Below are 21975 nucleotides of genomic sequence, written 5' to 3' on the forward strand. Positions count from 1 at the left end.
CTGGGGATGATTCATGAGTGAGACTTAGAAAATTAACTTTAAAAGACGGAGGACGTCCTTCATTTCAGAGAAATAAAAAGATTACACAGGAAAGATGCAACTATAGTATGCTTCTCGACTCATTGATGATTCCACGGTCACAATAACTTACACATTAAATGTAAAATGTGACCCCAGACACAAAGAGCAGCAGGTGTAATAGTGCCAAATCCTTCTCTTCCATAACGGGAAGTCCGCATAATGTCTCAAAGCAAGAAACCGCAGTATGCTCTTGCTTGGGTTTTGGTTTGGTTTTGTTTTTGCCAGAAATACGGAGATACATTACAGAAGGGGGCAAACAGCTGGAAGGGGTTAAAAGAAATCACTTCTAGGAGGGACGACCTGGGGCAAGAGGGATGCTTCTGCTTGACTGAGCATTGTGATACTACTGTTTTCCTTTTTAAACTGTGTACGTGTATTAGTTTGATTTAAACAATTAAAAACATGCATAGGAGAACATGTGGAGAAATTGGGCGATGAAAATAAGATCTCAAATCGTAAACGTAAGACGGAAATATTGCTGGACTCTATCACATCAAAATTAAAGATGTTTGTACAGTGAAAGCTTGGTTAATAGGGGCTATTCGGTGGTGACTATCTAGCAAAGGATATTTGCAATGTGCAACACCAATATGGGATCAACCTCTAGAACATGTATGAAACCCCTGCAACTCTCTATGGAAAAGATTAGAAAACTGTTGAAAAACTGACGAACGATCTGAATAAGTAATTCTCAGAAAAGGAACTCCTAATGGTCAACAAGCATGTGAAGAAATGTCCAATCTCATTAGTAACTGGAGAAATTAAAAATTAATCCTTTAAAAATTATTATCACTTTATACTCACCAGATTGCCAAAAATTACGTAAGGTAACTTCAAGGACAAGAAGAAACAGACGGCTTCGCACACAGCTAGTAGAAGTGTAAACGATCCGGGGCGCCCGGGTGGCTCAGTGGGTGAAGCGACCGACTTCGGCTCAGTTCATGACCTCACGGTGGGCGGGTTCAAGTCCCGCGTCGGACCCTGAGCTGTCAGCACAGCTGCTTCGGATTCTGCGTCCCCCTCTCTGTCTGCCTCTCCACCACTCACGCCCTGTCTTTCCTCTCTCAAAAAAAACATTTAAAAAAAAATGTGGTTTTTTTTTTGAGTATAAATGATACACCCATTCTGGAGGGCGGCGTGGCATTGTGGAGTGGACGTAGAGCACAGCAGCCGGCAACCTCACGGATTCAGGAGAGCCTTATACGGATCCAGTCGGCAACGCGGTAGAGACGCTTGTTGCTACGGGTGGTAGCAGAAAGATGGATCAAGTGTGGCTGGTGCGCTCACCAGAGCCCCTGTGAAATCTACACTAGCAGCACAAAGTACCTAATTTCTCGGGATATGTACATACCCAGGGGCCTGTGTAAACCCAGTTACACCGGGTGCCAGATCCCATGGGGAAGGAGGGGAGTAGAACAGCCGGGATGAAGGGAAAAAACAAGAAGGCAAAATAAAACCAGAGTGAGGCCTCCCCCAAGCTCTCTGATAATATTTCACGGACTAAATATTAACAAGGTTTGTGCACTTAACGTTCCTCCCCGCAAAGTAAAATTTACTCTATGTTTCTTAAAAGAAGAAGGAATGTCCGTAATTATATCAACGTAAAAGTGTTTAAAGGGAAAGGAAGAGCCTTTTTTGAAAATTGGTTTTAAAAGGAAGGTTTGTAAGAGGTGAAGACTTGTTGTTATCAGTGGTAAAATTTTCATAGCAACAGGGAGGTTTTAAGCTTTTACCGGGGTTCGTAAATGGTTCAACTGTGTCCTCACAGCTTCTGCTAAAGACATTTTACCTTCTCCAGTGAGGAGCTTGAAGTCTACAACAGGGACAAAACTGGAGTAGAAAAGAGCCCTTCTTTCTGTCCACCTCTTTCAAAGTCAAGTTTATAGTTAATTCTCCCTTTACTCCAAACTGTCACATAGTCTAAAACTCTAATTTGGGCCCATGCTTTAGATTTAATGCCCCTTTTCCTAGACAATTTTTCATCTTTCCTTCCTCCTCGAACTACCCTTTGGGGAAGTATTAGAAATCAAATACTAACCAGGACGCAGGAAAAGCGATCTTAGAAAGGTCAGAAGCCAAGCAGGCTGGATCCTAGGGGTGGATTCGTGCATCTTTCTACGACTCGTCCTCTCACCCCCACCAAAACCAAAGCCGGAATCCTGCTGTGTGATGCCTAGAGTCAGTGCCGTCAGAATCGTGATCTTTGATTATGTTCTGCTTTATACTATCCTTAGTTGAGATCAGTGAAACATGGGCCCCTTACTCTTTGTAGTAACTCCCATCCCTTCCCAATTTAATCAGCACCTACCGGTTGCGTCGCTGGTCAGTTAAATAGTGCTCTGCTAAAGCACTGTTTCTCATTCCTAGCATACGCAGTTAAAATACCGGCATCCTGAGTGGATCTCTGAAAAAATTACAGTGTGTTTTGTTAGCAATTTCTTGGGTATTGTGAAGAATTACTATGACATTTGTCATGGCCACAGTACTATTGCTGATATTTCCGAGCTGTCTGTTATCCCTTAGAAGAAGAAAGAATGAAGTTCCCCACCTTAAGCTGCTTATCAGTTTTTCTCTCGTGATAAAAGCCTCCAGAGCAAATCAGGAAACCAACTTGGCATCTTTTGTATTTTAACGTATTTTAAACACTTGAAGATACTAAAAAATTTATTCTGGATAGTTCCCCAAAGAATAAAAAATTAAAGGGATGCCTGAGTGGCTCAGTCGGTTGAGCATCTGACTCTTGGTTTCAGCTCAGGTCATGATTCCAGGGTCGTGGGATCGAGCCCCATGTCATGCTCCGTGCTGAGTGTGGAGCCTGCTTGGGATTCTCTCTCTGTCTCTCTGTCTCTCTGTCTCTTCCTCTCCCTCTCTCCCTCCCTGCACCCCCTCCCTGCGCCCCCTCCTCTGCCTCCCTGTTCGCACATGCTCTCTCTAAAATTAAAATAATAGGGGCGCCTGGGTGGCTCAGTCGGTTAAGCGTCCGACTTCGGCTCAGGTCATGATCTCGTGGTCCGTGAGTTCAAGCCCCGCGTTGGGCTCTGTGCTGACAGCTCAGAGCCTGGAGCCTGTTTCAGATTCTGTGTCTCCCTCTCTCTCTGACCCTCCCCCGTTCATGCTCTGTCTCTCTGTCTCAAAAATAAATAAACGTTAAAAAAAATTTTTTTTTAATTAAAATAATAAAATACAAAGCAAAAACTTAAGAGTAAAAATTGGTATACAGGAGAAACATTGAGCAAGGTTTTATATGATACTCACAAATTAGGTGCTTGTATTTTTATCACAGGCATTGAGGCCTCTGGTCTTGACCTAACTATGTGTCACGTGGTTTGGGGGTTTTTTAAGGAGCACATTCTACATGTTTTGGAATGATCAGACCTTGCGAGATGACAGAATCAGACACGTCAGCTTGAATTTTAACTCTGCCATTAACTGTATATCCATGAGTAACTGATGATTTTCTCTGAGTCTCAAGGAAATATTATCTGTCTTTACGGGGGTATTATCTTCATTAAATGAGATGAGGTATATGAATTATTGGCACAATGTCTGTTGGTGAGGGCTCAGTCCACACGGGATCAATTTTAAAGTTAATACAGAGGTAGTCTGTGTTCTACTTGGAATCGCGTCAGACCCCAGTGCTGCTTTGAAGCCTTTGTGGTGTATAAATCACATATTGAGAAGAGCAGAACTTATTTTTAACTTAAATTTTAAAGCTTTGAATGGTCCCTTTAGTTTTTTAATAAGATACGTTAGTTTCATAAAATAAAGACTACTTTACAAACAGGATTGCATTGGCATTTGCATATTATTGGAATATAGAATAAAGTTCTTACTAGTTTAAATCAGCCACAAATATAAAAAAGAAATAGTCAAATTTGTTTTCAAAAATAAATATGTTCTAAATGCTTACTCTACTCCAGCCCTGTTTGAAAGGCTTTATGTTCACGTGTTCACGCTATGAAGTAGATACTATTATTGAACCTATTTTATAGAATGAGGAGAGCAAGACACAGAGGAGTTAAGTAGTTTATTAATTACTCCAGAGAGGTAATTTGAAGAGGAGAGGCGTGTTCCAGATCGCTGAAGTCTGTGTTGACTTACCGCCAGATAGAACAGATAAGACTTCGAGAACTTTACTGGATTTGCCATAAGAAGTTTCCGGCTGCCATCTTTCTCTCTCTAGAATAGTGTGTGTGTGTGTATTTGTCTACTGAAGGGTAGGTAATACCACCTGCTTCCATAGGAGGAAACAGATTTGTTAAGCATATTGTTGGTTCTTGGTCCCAGAAAGTAAAATACTTGTTTTGTAGCAGGGACGAGAATTTTCAGTTACTCTCTTCTTCCAAAGAAGGTATAAAAGCATATGAAATTTCTGTTTTTGTAAAGGTATAAATATGTGACATTTCACTTAACTCTTTGCTGAAGGATAATTTGAAGAATTTGTAAAAATCCTGACTCAAACTTTGTGAGCAAAAAGAAAAAAAAAAGCCACAGTTTTTAGGTTTTCAAATGTCATTCAAGAAGGATTATTTAACTTCTTATATTATTTATTGCATCACCTAGCTCAGTATTGCCTAATAAAAATATTTGAAAAGCGTAAATTACAGAACGATATGGGAAATGAAAATGATTCATCCCACTTATATTTAGAATATTTTCTAGGAGCTCGTGTGGGGCCCAGGGAGTCACATTATGGAAATCCTTTAAGTAATTGGTGTTCTTAATAATTGGTATATATATATTTTTTTATCAATTTGTTTTGCAGCGCAAGACTCATCAGTTTTTTGTCAAATCTTTTACGACGCCTACCAGATGTCACCAGTGCACCTCTCTGATGGTGGGTCTGATAAGACAGGGCTGTTCCTGTGAAGGTAAGAACAAACCAATTGACTTTAGAGTCCTAACATTGACTCCCTAAATTGTAATCGAATAACTTTATTCCCCTTAAAAGGTATATAAATATAACAGGAATACAGGTAATAAACTGAGCACCTTGGAGAAACTAGATAGACAGCCCCTAGGAACCTCTTCCAGGGGAGATCTATTTAAATGTGTCTCATTCATCTTTGTTTCATTATTTGGCTGAATTTGAGGTCCTGGAGCGTGAGAGAAGACGTGACAGTTTCCTTGAATCTGTTCATTTAATTGTGACCTTGTTTAATTTTCCTGACAAGAGAACTCGTTCTTAAAAAGTACACAGTTCGGTATACTGCGTATTTTCAGAAATACTAAATGTGTGCCACTTTGGCTCAAAAGATACTTCTTCCCAGTATTTGTAGCAGCAGTCTTCCCCACCACTCATTGATTCATTGATCCATCCATCACATGTTCATGGGATACCTGTTGGACACTTGTAGGCACGGGGGATGTAGTCGTGGGCAGAAGAAAAGACAGAGCCTGCCCTCGGGGAGCTCACATTCTGAGAAATGAACGATCAGGGGTCATTGAAACCGAAAACAAAGTGTATTTGTCTGGACACCACTTTATTTTCCCCAAGACTTCTAAGATGAAAATGATTTAAATGTATTGGGACACATTATATTTGTTTGGGAATAGTGCAGGAAAATACCTTCTTTAACCAAATGAGATTTCTCACTTTAACGGTGCCTTCTATCTCATTTACTGGTGTATCTTATGAAAAAGATAAGGAAATAGTTGCTAATTTTAATTCTAGTATTAGTTTCCATGTCTTAGCCCTTAGGGCTGGAAGGGACTTTGAAGGGAAGGTCATCAGTCCACATGAGATGCAGGTGTTCCCGTTGTAGAATGTGCTTGGACCTGGTCTGTATCTGGTTACTTTGGATAGTGGGGAATTCAGAGCATCTTAAGGCAGCACATTCTATGTGTGGGTAGCTCAGAAGATCCAGACCGTATCATCTCAGCTGGTCTTTGAGATGCATCGGTTTAAAGCCAAAGAAAATGGTCTGGGTTAAAAAGTAGATTTGAGAGTTAGCACAAAGTGATGAATGGAAATGGGGTTTTCCAGGAAAAAAAGCACAGTTTGAAAAGGGAACAGGTATGAGGACAGAACCTTAGGAAACAGAGTTCAGGGGAGGTCAAAGGCAAAGATAGCAAAGCCGTCTGAGAAAGGAATAGCCCATGTCCTTGACCAGGAAGGTGTGATGGATGCCAAAGGAGGGAATCTGTGCAGTTGTTAAGCCTTGTCTCATTTTGGATTTAGCCAACATTTCAAAATGTCATTTCAAAATCTGTCGGAGAGAATCCCAGACAGCTACTTGGCTTTAGGTGCCTTACCATTTCTTAGGCAGCAGTCATTTGCAATAACATAGAAGGGAGTTTTGAGACCTCCCCAGACTCCCTTCTAGAGTCTCAGGTCAGGAAACTGTGCCTGTCTTCCCCGCAGGCCCCTAGAACTCTGCCCTGTGCACTGTGGGGACACGTTAAGTTAGACCCTGCCCAGGCTTTCGTAAATGTGGTGACAGTCTCCGAAGAGTCCTGTCATTTTCATTTCTTCCTGGTTGATTGAAGTTAGTTCCTGTAAAGGATAGTTCTTTTATTGTTTCCGCTGCTGTTGGGAGGTGAGATTTTTGCCCGTTAGTAAAACCAATTATAAGTTGTTTGACGCTCCACTTAACAAGTGAAGGAGACGTCTTATGGAAATGTGGTGTTGTTGACAGTCTGCTAGTTCATCTGCTTCTTAGGGGGTTCATAATGCCCATCAGCGGTATAATCTGTTTTCCCGTGTGCGTGTGCTCCCATGATGCTGTCTCTCCGTCTCTGCTCTTACTCTTTCCCGAATATTCTCCAGAACCCACCCTCACAGTAGGAGTTGTCTAAATACATGTTCTTAGTTTGTAGACCCCTCCAACGAGCTTGTTTCTTTTAAATATTTTACCTTTTAATCCTCACCCAACCAAGTCTCAGTGAAAATTATGCATTCATTTTTTGTTTACCTTATTTCTTCGAGTCTCGGGTTTATCACGGGAGTATCAGATAGAGGTGTCATGGCGGTGTCGGTAGTTGCGGTTGGCCGGCCCTGAGCCCGACTGCCTGGGTTTGAATTCAGCAGTGCCACTTACGAGTCCTGTGACCCAGGGCAAGTCACTCGTAGATTGTTACAGAAAAATTAAATGCACCCAATAAAGTTAACCATTATTATGAGCTTAGCGCTGGTTTACGTAGCTATGGTATTACCAACTCCTGAATCTTACACTTAATTGGTGCCTTTTTAAATCATTGAACAATTTCATTTTCAAAAAGAGGGACTGGTAAAGTTTGCAGGTATTTTAGAGATGCCACATAATTTCATGTCCATCAGTGGCCCTTGCAAGAGAAATTTCAAGGCAGATAGCAAGTTGGAGTGAGATAAAGAGTAAGAGAGCACTCCAGAAACTACTTTTTGGAATTAGAAGTTTAAATCAACTGTTGTATTCACAAGCTTAGATGTTTTTTTTCTGTGTGTTTGTTTCTCTTGATTAACACAGAACAGTAATACGTACAAATATTTACTATTTCTCATTGAAATTCTTATTGGTAAGCAACTGAATCCACTCCTCAAAAGGCAGAGCAGTTACTTAAAGCCACAGATAAGCACTGACCTAATGTGGCAACTTGCATGTGATGAGTGCTCAGTGTATTTTCTTCTTGTAAAAAGTGAATTTCTATTGAATATTGTGGGTTTTTTCCCCCTCTTTCAAAAGTGTGTGGATTCTCGTGTCATATAACTTGTGTAAACAAAGCTCCAACTGTGTGTCCGGTGCCTCCTGAGCAGACAAAAGGTCCTCTGGGGATAGATCCACAGAAGGGAATAGGAACAGCATATGAAGGTCATGTCAGGGTAAGTATGATCAGGTTGGATTTAGATTAATCTCTTGAAGTTGATTAATGACTGGAAAACTAAGTCCAGTTGCCTGACAGACCTACCCCTTGACAGAAAATTGGGCAAACAAAACTCATGTAATAATTTTATTTCATCCAGTGTGATTTGAAAACAAAAACCTGGCCTTCGCTTGGAAATAAATTCTAGAATGTCTTAGAATTTTCTGTACTGCTCCTGAGTTGTAACAAAATCTCCATAAAGGAGTCTTCAACACTTGGTCTTGCTGGAGATAATAGCATATGTTATGAAGGGTGAGCTATTAGCAGGATGTATTCTTACTCGTAATCATGAACAATGTTTTTAAGTGTCAGCTGCATTTGATCTTACACCCAAATTTGACTTTTATGCTCTTTAGAAATGCATGAATTTTTTTTAAGATTGTGTTTTTAAGTAACCTCTACACCCAGTGTGGGGTTGGAACTCACAACCCTGAGATCAAGAATCACATCCTCTACCGACTGAACCAGCGAGGCGCCCCCCCCAACATGAATGTTATTTTAATGAATTACGAGTGAAAGTTAAAATGGTTCCATTAAAAATGTTTTCAGAATCAAAAGTCATTCAGTATTTGAGGAATGCTTTCTTATGTTTTTCTCAAGTTATTAATGGTATATGTGTTCATCTGCACTTCACCAACCAGTGGCAGACTTTGAACACACAGACATTATCTCTAGGCTTTCATCCTGCAGTTATGTAGGTAATTAAAGGGCTATGATTGACGTTTTAGTTTGAAATGTTTTTGTCTGTCTATCTAAGATCCCTAAGCCAGCAGGAGTGAAGAAAGGATGGCAAAGAGCATTGGCTGTGGTTTGTGACTTTAAGCTCTTCCTGTACGATGTTGCTGAAGGAAAAGCGTCCCAGCCCAGTGTTGTGGTCAGTCAGGTGATTGACATGAGGTGAGCTTTTGAAAGTGAAGATATTTGTATCTTTTGCAATGGAAGAATAAGAAAGTATCTGACTGTTCATCTAATTATATTGCCATATTTTTATATAATTGTAATTTCATGTTAATATTCTAATTTACTGATATTGCTAGAGTAATGTAATTAGAAATAGGAAGCAAAGTATAGTTATAGGACGGGTTGATTGATGTATGTGTGTTGAGTGAGCTGGGGATAGGGCATCAGGGAAAAGAACCGAATGTTTGAATCCAGAAGCCCAGCGTAAAGATGGCTTGGGTAACGAAGGGCTAACACGTAGTGTTTCAGTCACCGCCTGAAGGCGCGGAGCATGATTCCAACGTGAGGAAAGGGAGTAGAAATGTCAAAATCAGACAGGCTCTCAGACTGTAATGAGTTGGTAAACATTTGAATGAGTATACCTCTTGAATGTTTCCGGTCTCTTCTTCATGGTTTTCCCCTGCCCCGTGGAACGCTCTCCTTTGCCTCTTCTTCTAGCTCCCAGGCTCCCCTCGAGTGACTTAGTACCCCCAAAGCACCTCCGCGCTGATGACTCCCACAGGGGCCTCCGCCCAGCTCTTTCTCCAGTGTTCAGAACGGTTTCCGGCTCTGGCACACACTGGCGTTTCATACGAGCACCTCAGCCACGCTGTCTTCCCCCCAGATAAGGAATATGAAGAGGTGGCCAGGAAAGTCCCACAGAGACTGCCAAGGGACTAGGTGCAGGAAGGATAAGGAGAAGAGTCAAAGACAAGACTAGAGCCCCAAGTCTTTAAGACCAAGAGGAGGATGATACCAGGAACCCAGTTGAGGAAATCACGAGGAATAGATTATTGTGGAGGAATTCTGTCTCAGGCGTCGACAGAACAGTGAGATGTCAAATAAGCTGTGTTGTGGGCACTTGAGATGTATTGCGGGAGGCAAGAGGGTCCAGTGTTCTGGAGACTCTGGAGACCTTCCCAGGTTCAGGTCCTCCTTCCCCATGTACACGTTCTGGCCTGGCAACTGTAGCCAGCAGTCGTTCCTAGCTCTTGTATAATTACCCCTGTTAAGTTACTCCTGACAAGTTACTTCGGGCAGTATCCATTACAATGACGGAAAAGCCAAATGGTTTTAAAAATTCAATTTGGACATTTTGTGCGAGTAGCTTTTGAGGATTGCTTCGTGTGTGTTCTATGGATATACCTACCGAACACCACACACATACCCACATATGCTGACTTTTAATGTTTTACTTTTCCTTCAGGGATGAAGAATTTTCTGTGAGTTCAGTCTTGGCCTCTGATGTAATTCATGCAAGTCGGAAAGATATACCCTGTATATTTAGAGTAAGTATGCGTGCTGTAATTTGGTCACTGAATTACGTGTTCTTAGTGAATATATATCTCGTCCATCCGTATGGATCATAAGCCTAACTAGGAATAGGACCCAATTCCTTAATGTGTTTCATATCCCCCAGTGCTTGAATGTATAGACAATTAGTGTTAAGTAAATATTTCATTAGTAAAAGACCTGAGGAAAGCCTGAATATTTGGCTTCTAAAATAGGTTTCATCTTGGGCGATATTTTTGAGCCACAATTCAATTTTCAAATAAATACGCAACATGGAAAATCGAACAAGTGTGAGGTTTCTCAAGTTTTTGAAAAACAGAGGTTTCTTTTAAAATCTCATTTAAAAAACTAATGTTTTATTTCTATTGCTTTGTAATTAACTACTCCAAAACTTAGTGGCTTAAGCCAGTAATGATTTATTTTTTACCATTCTCTCTGTCAGCTATACGATTTGAGTGGTGTCAGCTCAGATTACTCACATGAGCTCATCTGGGGCTGGAATATCCAAAATGACCTTGCCCCCATACCTGGGGCCTTGCTGCTGGCTGTTTGCTGGGCGATCTCTGAGAACTTTCTCCATGCAGTCGGTCTCTCATTCGGTCACTGGCTGAGCTCTACATGGCTGGCCTCCAAGAGGACAAAAGAAGCTTCCAGAACTTTTGAGGACCAGGCCTAAGACAGGCATAATAACTCTTGTGCGTTTTGTTGGTCAGAGTACGTCATGAGGCCAGCCTGGATTTAAGGGGAGGGACAATAGACGGCACAGCTTGATGACAAGAATGCAATTCCATAGGAAGAAGTGTTGGGAACCATCTCTGATGGCTGTCTGCCCTCCCACAGGGCCATCTTGAATTGGCGGATTAAGACAATAGAGGTTTAGGGGCACCTGGGTGGCTCAGTTGGTTAAGCGTCCAGCTCTTGGTTTCAGCTCAGGTCATGATCTGATGGTGAGATCGAGCTCCACGTCGGGCTCTGCACTTAACAGTGTGGAGCCTACTTGGGATTCTGTCTCTCTCTGTCTCTCTCTCTGCTTCTCCCCAGCTCATGCTCCCTCGCAAAATAAGTAAATAAACATAAAAAAAAAAAAAAAAAAAAAAAGACTACTGCCCTAACGTTATGCCCACTACTTAGTGTTTGTCTATGAATATGGTATCTAAGGACCAGGGGAGCCTAGGGAGGCCCAGTTGCCTGTAGCTGGTTCACACAGTTGGACTTTACTGTCACTGCTGCTTAAATCACATGTATGTGAAATTCAAATCTGCTCTGATCATAAGTGCTGTTTGTACAATGCTAAATCTTCATTTAAATACGAACACAAGTGATCTGATCTTCCCTAAGATTCTGTGTGTTATGAAGTGGCAAAGAACGTTAAGTTTATTTCTGAACATTCCTGACTTTTAAAAAGAAGTTGAGAACCAGTATGGTGGGTAGTGTGCGTGAGCGTGGACGCGGGACCCGGTCTGGCGGGGCGTCCGTGGGGACGGTACATCCCTGCATCACAGTTCCCTCAGATGTACGCTCAGGATCCAGTAGGGTACCTGCCTCAGTGCTCATGCAGGGCTTTGAGCAGTGCTCACGCTTAACCCAGTAAATGTCAGGTGCTGTTGATCTAGGAATATGGGTGATGCATTTCTTAGTGGTGGCACTCAGCACGCCATAGCAAAGAAAATAAAAATAGTTATTAACATTTAAAATGGTACCTGCTGTAACTAAGTAAATGATAGATACATAGATAGATAGATAGATAGATAGATAGATAGACAGATAGATAGATAGAGAAAGGTATCTGCTACCTTTGCTTTGTCATGAATCTTAATGCTAAGACTAGTTGTTATTCTGATTAGGAAAAGCTGAACTCTGGAAGGGATCATTTCGTGAGTGTTCACCTTGTTGGCCAGAGCTAAACAAAGTAGCATCGGCACGAAACCTGCTCGAAGCGTGTCTGTTTTCTAACACAGGCTGATTAAACTGTCCTAGGTCACAGCCTCCCAGCTCTCGGCGTCAGACAGCAGGTGTTCGGTCCTGATGCTCGCGGAGAGCGAGAGCGAGAGGAACAGGTGGGTGGGCGTGCTCAGCGAGCTGCACAAGATTTTGAAGAAAAACAAGTTCCGAGACCGCTCAGTCTACGTCCCCAAGGAGGCTTATGACAGCACTCTGCCGCTCATTAAAACCACCCAGGCGGCTGCGATCATAGGTATGGACTGGCGCCGTGGACCGTGTTAGCATAGCTGTTGAGCAGCCTACCCCGGGAGTAGGGCTGGCTTGCATCCAGGGATCCCCCGCGTCCAGCATGGCAGGCGCCGTGCCCCACACACGCAGTGAATGTCTGCTGAGTGAGTACACGAGAAAGTACACGAGAAGTGCTTTCCGAGTGCGTTTTCTTCTGGAAGAAACAGTGCTAAAGATGAACCTGTGAACGATCTGTTTTCTGCTGTGCGACTTAGAACCAACTATTTAACTGCTTAAAGCATAAGTTTCCTGGGTAGGATGCAGCTTCTGATGACCTCGCAGAAGTTAGGAGGTTTCGGTCACGTGGGGCCCGTGACAGGATGCCCTGCATAGCAAATGCCCTCAAGAGAGAGCAGTTTCTGGGTCTGGACGTTTAAATTTCTGTCATGTTATTGGCACACATCCAACTCTTTTGTTACTTCCTAGTAAATAGTGAAAAGTTAATGAGTAGGGTCCAAATGCCTTCTGCAGTTTCTCCCTCCCAAAACAAGAAGTGGACCCGGGGCACTAGCAAACTAGATGTTTTCTCTTTTTGTCACCCTCTATTGAATAAACGTTTACTTCTTTTTATAAGTATTGATACACTTTCTAATGATCTGTTAAAAAAGACATGAGGTAATATTTACTGCTGTCATCTGAAAGGAAACTTAACAGTACAAATTTTTATTCCTATTTTTAAGTTCCTTATTTGAGTGTTTTTGCACCACATTTATTATCCATTTTGTTGTATTAGTTGTACACAGCTTTGCCTGTTAACAGTGTTTCGTACTCGTGTCTTCTGTAGACCATGAAAGGATCGCGTTGGGAAATGAAGAAGGGTTATTTGTCGTGCACGTCACGAAAGATGGTAAGAGAAAATCATTGCGGAGTAACTTTCAACCCTATGTCGTTAGAAAAATTCTAATTTCTAGGAAGAGCAGGATTTGGTCTGATTTATTCTGTAATTGAAATTTTCCAGACCTAATTTGATATGTTGATAAATCAAAAGATAATTTTTGAACTTCTTTAATCCTCCCGAGTTCTTAAACTTTCAAGTGTGTGTTGTGTTTCTTGTGTCACTGATTCAGCACCAGTGCTCCACAAACAGCCTGCACGTCTCAGGACGGGACGTGAACGATACAGCCGGACTTTCTCATTGCTCTGTTAGTGTTAGAAGTAGCCGTCATTCAAGTGTGTGTTCACTGTTGGGGGATTTTCTCCCGCATTTAATACAAAAGAGTTTTTTTTTTCCAGGGCCAAATTAAATACCGAGGGAAATAAAAAGGAACCAATTTATCAGTGTCCTGTCTTTATATCAAGTGCGGTCGTGGGAAGACAATGCATTTAAACTGCATTTGCGGCCCCTAGAATACGTTCAGTGAAATAAGTCTTCCCTCAGTTTCTAAAACAGGAGCGCCATGGCGAAGTTCCTGAGAATTTAGTGCCAGTAAAAAGGTTTTTCCTGGAGATGTGGCACACTTTATCACACAGGGACCCTTTGCCTTACCTCACTGTGGGCGTGTGCCGTCACCTTGTAATGGGTAGAATTATCTCCCTCTTTCTCCACATGATTCTGGTCTCTTACTCTTCTGTGTGTGTGTGTGTGTGTGTGTGTGTGTGTGTGTGTGTGTGTGTCCGTGTCTTCATTATAAGTTGAGCTATCCTTTTGAGTGTAATTGGGATAGAAGTAATCACTAAAGCGTCATTCTGCATTTGATTTATTACTGCTCTTTGCACAGAAATTATCAGAGTCGGTGACAATAAGAAGATCCATCAGATTGAACTCATTCCAAATGACCAGCTTGTTGCTGTGATCTCAGGACGAAATCGTCACGTGCGCCTTTTTCCCATGTCAGCTTTGGACGGACGAGAGACCGATTTTTACAAGCTGGCGGAGACGAAAGGGTGTCAGACCATAACTTCTGGCAAGGTGTGCCACGGAGCTCTCACGTGCCTGTGCGTGGCTATGAAAAGGCAGGTCCTCTGTTACGAACTATTTCAGAGCAAGACCCGTCACCGAAAATTTAAGGAAATCCAAGTCCCGTGTAACGTGCAGTGGATGGCGGTCTTCAGCGAACAGCTGTGCGTGGGATTCCAGTCGGGATTCCTGAGATACCCCTTGAATGGAGAAGGGGGTCCGTACAGCATGCTCCACTCAAACGACCACACGCTGTCCTTCATCACACATCAGCCGATGGACGCCATCTGTGCAGTTGAGATCTCCAGTAAGGAGTACCTGCTGTGTTTTAACAGCATCGGGATATACACGGACTGCCAGGGCCGGAGATCCAGACAGCAGGAGCTCATGTGGCCAGCGAATCCCTCCTCTTGCTGTAAGAGTCTCTTACTTCTGGCCGTTTGCCCTCTGTGTCTCTTTCCTTTTCCTTCAGCCTCGTTTCCTAAATATATTCACTGTAAATACCGGCTTGTTTTTCTAAGTCCTCCTTAAGGTTGTGCCTAAGTACTAATTGTGTCGTTTGTGCAAAGTGACTCTCCGTCGTGAGCTAGACCTAGGCCAGCAGGGCTGACCTTAACTTGTCCGGAGTTGAAGCTGATCTTTCTGTGGAATATTTCACTTAGCTGGCTTTTTAACCCATGTGGTCTCTTGAAGTACCTCTAAGCAGTTGTCTTCACGGTCCCCCCAAACACAGTGCTTGTGAGCATTAACAGCTCCTAAGACTTACTCTGGAGAAGCAGTTACTAAGTGAATTATTTAAGCGCTGATGTAAAGGCATAATGCAGCATCTGTAAGAAGTGTTTCTCCGTTTTATAGTTTTGTCTAAATACACGGATATTTAAGATCGCCTGGTGCACTCTTTCAAGAGCTCTGAGGACATCAGTGAATTAGTGAATGCCGTCACGTGCCATTTCAGAGGCCAAGGGCAGTGCCCTCGCGGAGCACAGAGTGGGGTAGGCAGGACCCCTGCGGCCGAGACACGGCAGCGGGTTGTGGTCGCCCTGTGGCGGATGCGTGGGGTTCCCCAGCCGCACGCGCAGGGGTACCTGACCCCCGATGCTTTGTCCTCAGTGGACGACACTTAAGCGTGTGTGAATGCTGAACCAGGGAACCGGGGAAAGCTCGAGTGTGCGGCGAATCCAGGAAATAGAGCGAGATCCCCACGGAGGCCAGACAGGGTGGATCTCAGAACACGGGGTGGGGGGAGCACTGGGGACAGGAAGCGTGAAACCTCTTCCGCTGGCCCCCATGAGGAGGGATGGTGGATGGAGACCGTCAAGCCTAGAGGTTCAGTGGGAGAAGAGTTAGGAGGCTGGTGTGCTTGTTACAGAAGAGTGAGAGAATCTAGAAAAAAAAGAGAAAAAAATCCTTCGAATCCTACCCACCCAGCCCTATCTATTCTTAAAGTCTTGTTTCTTCTACACTATGTACTTGTACCTGTGGTGTCGTATGCAGAAAAAAGGCTGTCTCGTAACCTAGTCGGGTAACGAGGCAAAGTATTACTTCCGTGCGGAGTCAGAGTGAGAGTATCCGGGTCGTATGGGTAGCGTGGGCGGTAATTCGATTCGTGACCCCATCTTAGGTAGATCATCTCATCCCTCTGCTCGTGTCACTGTCGATGCTGTTTCGCTGTCAGTAGCTTAACTGGTTTAGGAATCAGGTACTTAAAACGTGACGTGAGGACGTCCCTTCATAGAATTAGCATTGGACGAGGGAGCGTTTCGCCCTCGGCATAAGCCGAATGAATCCTCATGTCCTGTAGCTGCCGTCTCATCCGACCCGTAGCGTCTCCACTGTTCGTTTATGATTTGTATCCTGTTCCCAAATGATTGGATGCGGCTACTGCAGGACCACAGTAGGATTTGGGTGGGATTCCGTTCCACAGTTATGTAGCGTAGACCTTTCAGAATGTTTTGTGTTGAAGAGTTAGATAGAGAAGTGCGGGGCGCCTGGGTAGCTCAGTGGGTGAAGCGTCCCGCTCTTAGCGTCAGCTCAGATCGTGATCTCAGAGTCGTGAGATCGAGCCCCTCATGAGAGTCTGCCCTGAGCACAGAGCCTGCTGAAGATTCTCTCCCTCTCTCGCTGCCCTCCCAGGCTTGCATGCACGTGCATTTGTGCTCGCTCTCGCTCAGAGAGAGAGCGAGCGAGAGCAAGAGAGAAGTAATTAGCCACTGTCCCTCCTTCCCTTCTCGCAGGCTACAATGCACCGTATCTCTCCGTGTACAGTGAAAACGCAGTTGACATCTTCGATGTGAACTCCATGGAATGGATTCAGACTCTCCCACTCAAAAAGGTAATTTAACGCCAAAAATGGGCTAGCAGACTAATGAGCGGAGTGAACCACTGATGGGACCAGTTAGCTCCTTTTCGCTACTCGAGCGCTTTCTGGCAGTTGGTAATTTGGGATTCTGCTAAGAGAAAAAAAGTAGAAGCAGAAGTTAAGCTGGTTAATTTTATGAGTAGCTCAACACCATAGTATTTTCATCACATTCAGTGTCACCGTGTTTCGCTGCGTCATCGTGAGAGCATCGTGGTAACGAGAGGCTGGAGCGTACCCTCCACCTCACACGTGCTTCAGGATGGGGGGGGGGGGGGCCTGTCATTCTTCCTTGTGGCTGTCGTTCACATTGTGGCGTGCAGGTGGTAATCCTGTGAGACAGACCCCACAGGCTGGAGAAGGGACTAAACTGAGAGCCCAAATGTGTGCAAATATCTCATCGTTAAAAAATAAAGGTGTTTATGCTCCTCATAAAACATGATTTTCCCTGTGACAACAGAGAATTTTTACAAGCATGCAACAACTGTTCTGTGTGGGTGAGGAGTAAGTTTCACGTAGACGTGCGTAGCTTGCATGGTCCGCTGGGGGCAGGGTTTATGGGGGGGGACGAGAAAGTAGCCAAGGTCAGATTTCAAGGTCCGCCCCAATGCCTAAGGACATCAGCCGTGAAAACTCTTGGAAATACTCCCACTTCAGGGAAAGCACCCAAAATATGGCCCTCTGGTTTGCATTTGGGGGCTAATTACATTTATTTTCCATTTTATCATGTAAATCGTATAGTATATATGAAAGAATAGGAGCTTTGTGAAGCATGATAATTATTAACAGCTCACTCAGGGCCAGAATATTACCAACATCCCTGCCTCTACCTGCGTACCCGTCCCTTATCCCACCCCCCAGCCCCTCTCCAGAGGAAATCACTATCCTGAATGTTGCCTGTATCATCCCTTTGCTTTTCTTAAAATACAGACTTTTTTTTTTTTGGCATATTTAAATATTCCTAAACACTTGTTTGGTTTTGTATTGTTCAGTTCTGTCTGCCTTTGAGCTTTGTGAAAATGTTACACTGTGTGTTCTCTGCCTTCCTTCCTTCATGCATATTCCAGGGTCCGTCTGTGTGATTACGTGTGCTGTAAATAGTGCATCATTTTCCACCGCTATAAAATACTCTTTTGAGTGACTAGATCAGTTCATTCCTCCATCGTCTGATTGGCAGACACCTGAATTATTTTCCAGGTTTTGCTACTGTGAACACCGATGCCTGTGTTTCTCTAAGTCACGTGTCCAGGAGTGGGATTGATGGGGCACGGGGAACACAGGGGTTCAGCTTTACAAGATAGTGTCAGATTCTTTTCCAGAGTAATTGTACCAGCTCATCCTCCCCCCAGCAGTAACCGGAGTGCCTCCTCACCCACATCTTCCCTGACCTTGCCATTCTCAGGATTCGTAGGTTTATAACCTTTATAAATGGTTACAACATGCTGTCTCACTGAAGCATTAATTTGCACATCCCCAATTAACTGTGTTGTTGAGAATCTTTTGTATGTTTATTCGTTCTTAAATTCTGTGAAACACCTACTCATGCTTTTTCGCTCATTTTTCTGTTTGTTCTTCCTTATTAATTTATTGAAATTTTTTATATATTGTAAATACTGGGAAAGGGATGGGGTAAATCTTTTCTATTTGTGACCTAGTTTTATGGTGTATTTTGCCAAGCATATATTTTGATAAAATAATGATAAATTATTTTGCTAAAAACTTACTGTTCTAAATTTTAATGTCATCATGTTTTTTCTGTTAAGAAACTCTTTCGTAACTCAAGGTCATAAAGACATGATCTGTATTTTATTCCAAACGTTTGAAAGGTGTGCCTATTACATTAATGTCATGAACCTGTGCAGTTGGGGTGTGTGTGTGTGTGTGTGTGTGGTGTGAGGTGGGGACTCCGTTTCTCTGTGCCACATACATGAGCAGGTGCTCTGTCACCACTTAGTGACAGCCCCCCCTCCCCGGTGATACAGTTTCATCCCCATCATATGTGGACATTTAGTCCCACTTCAGGTTCATAAAGTAGCTGTGTTAATATCTTTTTAGTATAATTAGTCACTAATGGCTTTAAAAAGTCAAATTTAAGATTTAAATGTATTTAGGGGTGCCTGGGTGGCTCAGTCGGTTGAGCGTCCGACTGCAGCTCAGGTCATGATCTTCTGGTTTGTGAGTTCGAGCCCCGCTTGGGGCTCTGTGCTGGCAGCTCAGAGCCTGGAGCCTGCTTCGAGTTCTGTGTGTGTGTGCGTGTGCGTGTGCGTGTGCGTGTGTGTGTGTGTGTGTGTGTGTCTCTCTCTCAAAAATAAACATTAAAAAATTTTTAAAAAGATTTAAATGTATTCCTACTGTTTCCCCCAGAATATTCTTTCTTTAGAATGTTGTCATTATAACTTTTTGTTAAAATTACATCATTTTATATGCCTTCCCCATCAGAATTAATGTTGATTTTCTGAGAGCGTTATATTCTGAAGGGGATGGATAAATGGAAGGTCTTAATAGGGTGTGCTTTACAAGTAGGCCTAAAGTTTTATGGTTCCACTTGAGGGTTTTACTGAAATGCTAATTTTATTTTTTTATTCTTCTCTTAGGTTCGACCCTTAAACAGTGAAGGATCATTAAACCTTTTAGGGTTGGAGACAATTAGATTAATATATTTCAAAAATAAGATGGCAGGTAAGAAAATATAACGTTAATACGATAGCTTCAAAGGAAATACTCTCTCTGAGCTGACTGCCCGGAGATGATAAGTGGCAGAGGCCACATTTAAACCCAGGTTCCTCTTACTCCGAAGTCTGTGACCTTGGCTACTATCATGGTCTCAATATATTCAGTTAAATGTCTGGATAGAAAGTCATTCTGTCTAATCTAGCTATGTACACAAAATACTTGTTGCTGACGTACCTGATTTCTCTGGGGAGTCCTGAATTAAGTGCAGAAAGTATGGCTGAAAGCAGCATTTGCTGTACTAGTAATGCTATAAAACCTAACCCAAGTCTATGGCACTGCAATTGTGAAAACTCATGCAGAACTCTGACTGGGGACTTGAGGAGTACATCATCTGCCAGGGCACCCGGGGCCTAGAACTTGGCGAGTGCCCGTGGCCGCACGGGCAGGGCCGCCAGAGTCCAGAGGGGGCACGGGAGCCAGAGGGCGCGGGCGGTGTCCACAGTCACGTGGAGGTCGCTCGGCCCTGGAGGGCCCTTGGCTGACAGACTGGTGGTTGTAGCAGAGGTCCTGCCTGGGGACATTCCACCGCGACGGGAGAAAGGAGATTCGGATTTTAGAAATGATCGCCACTCAGCGATGGCTTCTCCACGAAGCTTCTGCACTTGAGCTGAAGCCTCTCCACCTCCAGGGCCTGTACTTTATTTGTGTCTGTTTCTTAGAGGAAGTCACAACATTCACGTAGGATCGGCTGCACCTGTTCTCACCGTGTGTGGCCGTGATGATCACAGAACGTGTCCGTTTCCCAGTCCACGTCTGTAGGATAAAGCCTCTTTCCACTCGTGTTTCCGCATCTTTCCACTCCTCCTCCTGCCCTAGGCTGGACGTGGGGCGGGCTTGGAGAGGGAAAGCCTGGCAGGATTTCAGTACAGGTGTCTTGTCCTTGGGAAGGGGAGGGAGGGGCCCTCGCCTTTTCTCTGGCTGCCTCTGGCCTTCCTCTCTCAGGGCTCAGTGTTGCTGCAGTCCTCCTTCCGGCTGTCCCACGTCCCCCGCTGCCACGGGGACCCAGACCCATCCCGGCCGCACGATTCTCACGTTCCAAAATCGTGTTTCACAAGTAGTTAGGAAAGCAAGCTGATGAAGCTGCACTATCAGGGTATGAGAAGAATACTGCTTTTCTGCTAATCCCCGGCCTTTGTTTGCCTTTCCCTCACTTCGGCTTTGTGGGTGTTAAAAAGTCTCCAGGTTGGCTTTTCTCCTGTTCCTTAGAGAATGGCGTCCCTCGTGTTGTGTGTGTGAACACAGCTGTCTCTCTTATTCCTAGAGCGTGTTCACAAATTTCAGCATGTCCGGGGAGCCCTTGGCGGACAGTCGTTTACTTCTAGGTTATGAACGCTGAAACCGGATGCCAGGTGCATACGATTAAGTATCCTCGCCCCACCAAGATCAGAGGGGTAGAAGCAGCAACAGAGTCTTGCCTTTAATAAAGGAAGCTGGTGGGAGCCCCGGTTTTTGTCCTTACCCACATCTAGCAGACTGGATCTTACAAAAGGAAATGTTTTATTATGTAAAAAGAATTTTAACGATCATTTACGTGAATACTTTACCATTTATGCCTGATGATTGTGTAGCGTAATGGGAGGAGTTTTTTTTAACACCCTAAGCCATTGGAACCAGTACCTGGCAGGTGAGAGAAGACAGGATAGAGAGATGGAGGGGTGGGGAGGGCACAAGGCGACAGGACCCCCAGGCAACTGCATTTTCCTTTTCTTCTGCTAGAATTGTGCCACTGTATGTTTGTAATCAGATAGGAAGTGAAAATATACTTTGTAAGCTAGGTTTCATCTTGGCGTATCCCTGTGTACATGTGTCCCGTTTGAATTATTACTTACCGTATCATCATTTAAAAATGCAGATTGCGTACGTTGGACAACTGATTCCTGTTTGTGCTGTCTCGGAGATTAACGGATAAAAAGCATTTTAGCGCTTCAAAGAACGCCACCGGTCTTTGTCTTCTTTTAACAGAAGGGGATGAGCTGGTGGTTCCCGAAACATCAGATAACAGTCGGAAGCAGATGGTCAGAAATATTAACAATAAGCGACGCTACTCCTTCCGGGTCCCAGAGGACGAGAGGTTGCAGCAGAGGAGGTAGGGGGGCGAGCGGGGTCGTGCCCGTCGTCGGGGCCTCTGCGGGGCTGGTGGGTGACGGAGCGTTAGTGATTTGGAAGGAAGATGGGGTCTCTGAAAATCTGTCATCCCTCTGTGGTGTCACACACCACAGTGACGAGCGTGCTTCTCGGTGTGATTTTGATTAACACTCTCCAAATGTACGCGCTGGATTGAAGCACGTTTGCGCTCGTTTCTCCGTGTGCGTGAAATACTTGCGGTTTTTAGAATGTGAGCCTTTGCTCAACGTAAAACAGATCCTAGCTGCATGTAGCACACGGGCACAGGCCTGAGAACTTCAGATTAACCATTCTCTTCGAGAGTAAACAGCCAGTGGGCTGGTAATATTTCCAGTTACGGGTAAAAACATCTCTAAAGTGTTATCAGTGATTTTAAAAGGCCTGCAGAAAATGGCCAGGACTGTCTGTAAAATAGAGCTTTGGCATGTGAGTACTGAGAGAACCCTCTCTATTTTCCCACCAAAAAGCATAAGATCTTGTGTTT

General features: G+C 43.8%; 1 protein-coding gene across 1 annotated transcript in view; it reads left to right on the top strand.

Annotated features, from left to right (window-relative positions):
- Positions 1-21975, top strand: part of CDC42BPA (CDC42 binding protein kinase alpha) — a 316152-nt gene that overhangs the window by 282709 nt on the left and 11468 nt on the right. The window contains 10 exon segments of the mRNA XM_053909423.1: positions 4847-4952; positions 7743-7879; positions 8678-8817; positions 10067-10148; positions 12130-12346; positions 13166-13228; positions 14100-14693; positions 16513-16610; positions 19229-19313; positions 21330-21453. Coding sequence (XP_053765398.1) covers positions 4847-4952; positions 7743-7879; positions 8678-8817; positions 10067-10148; positions 12130-12346; positions 13166-13228; positions 14100-14693; positions 16513-16610; positions 19229-19313; positions 21330-21453 — 1646 coding nt within the window.

The sequence above is a fragment of the Panthera pardus genome, unplaced genomic scaffold (genome assembly GCF_024362965.1).
Source record: "Panthera pardus isolate Hobbes unplaced genomic scaffold, ASM2436296v1 HiC_scaffold_21, whole genome shotgun sequence".
Lineage (NCBI taxonomy): Eukaryota > Metazoa > Chordata > Mammalia > Carnivora > Felidae > Panthera > Panthera pardus.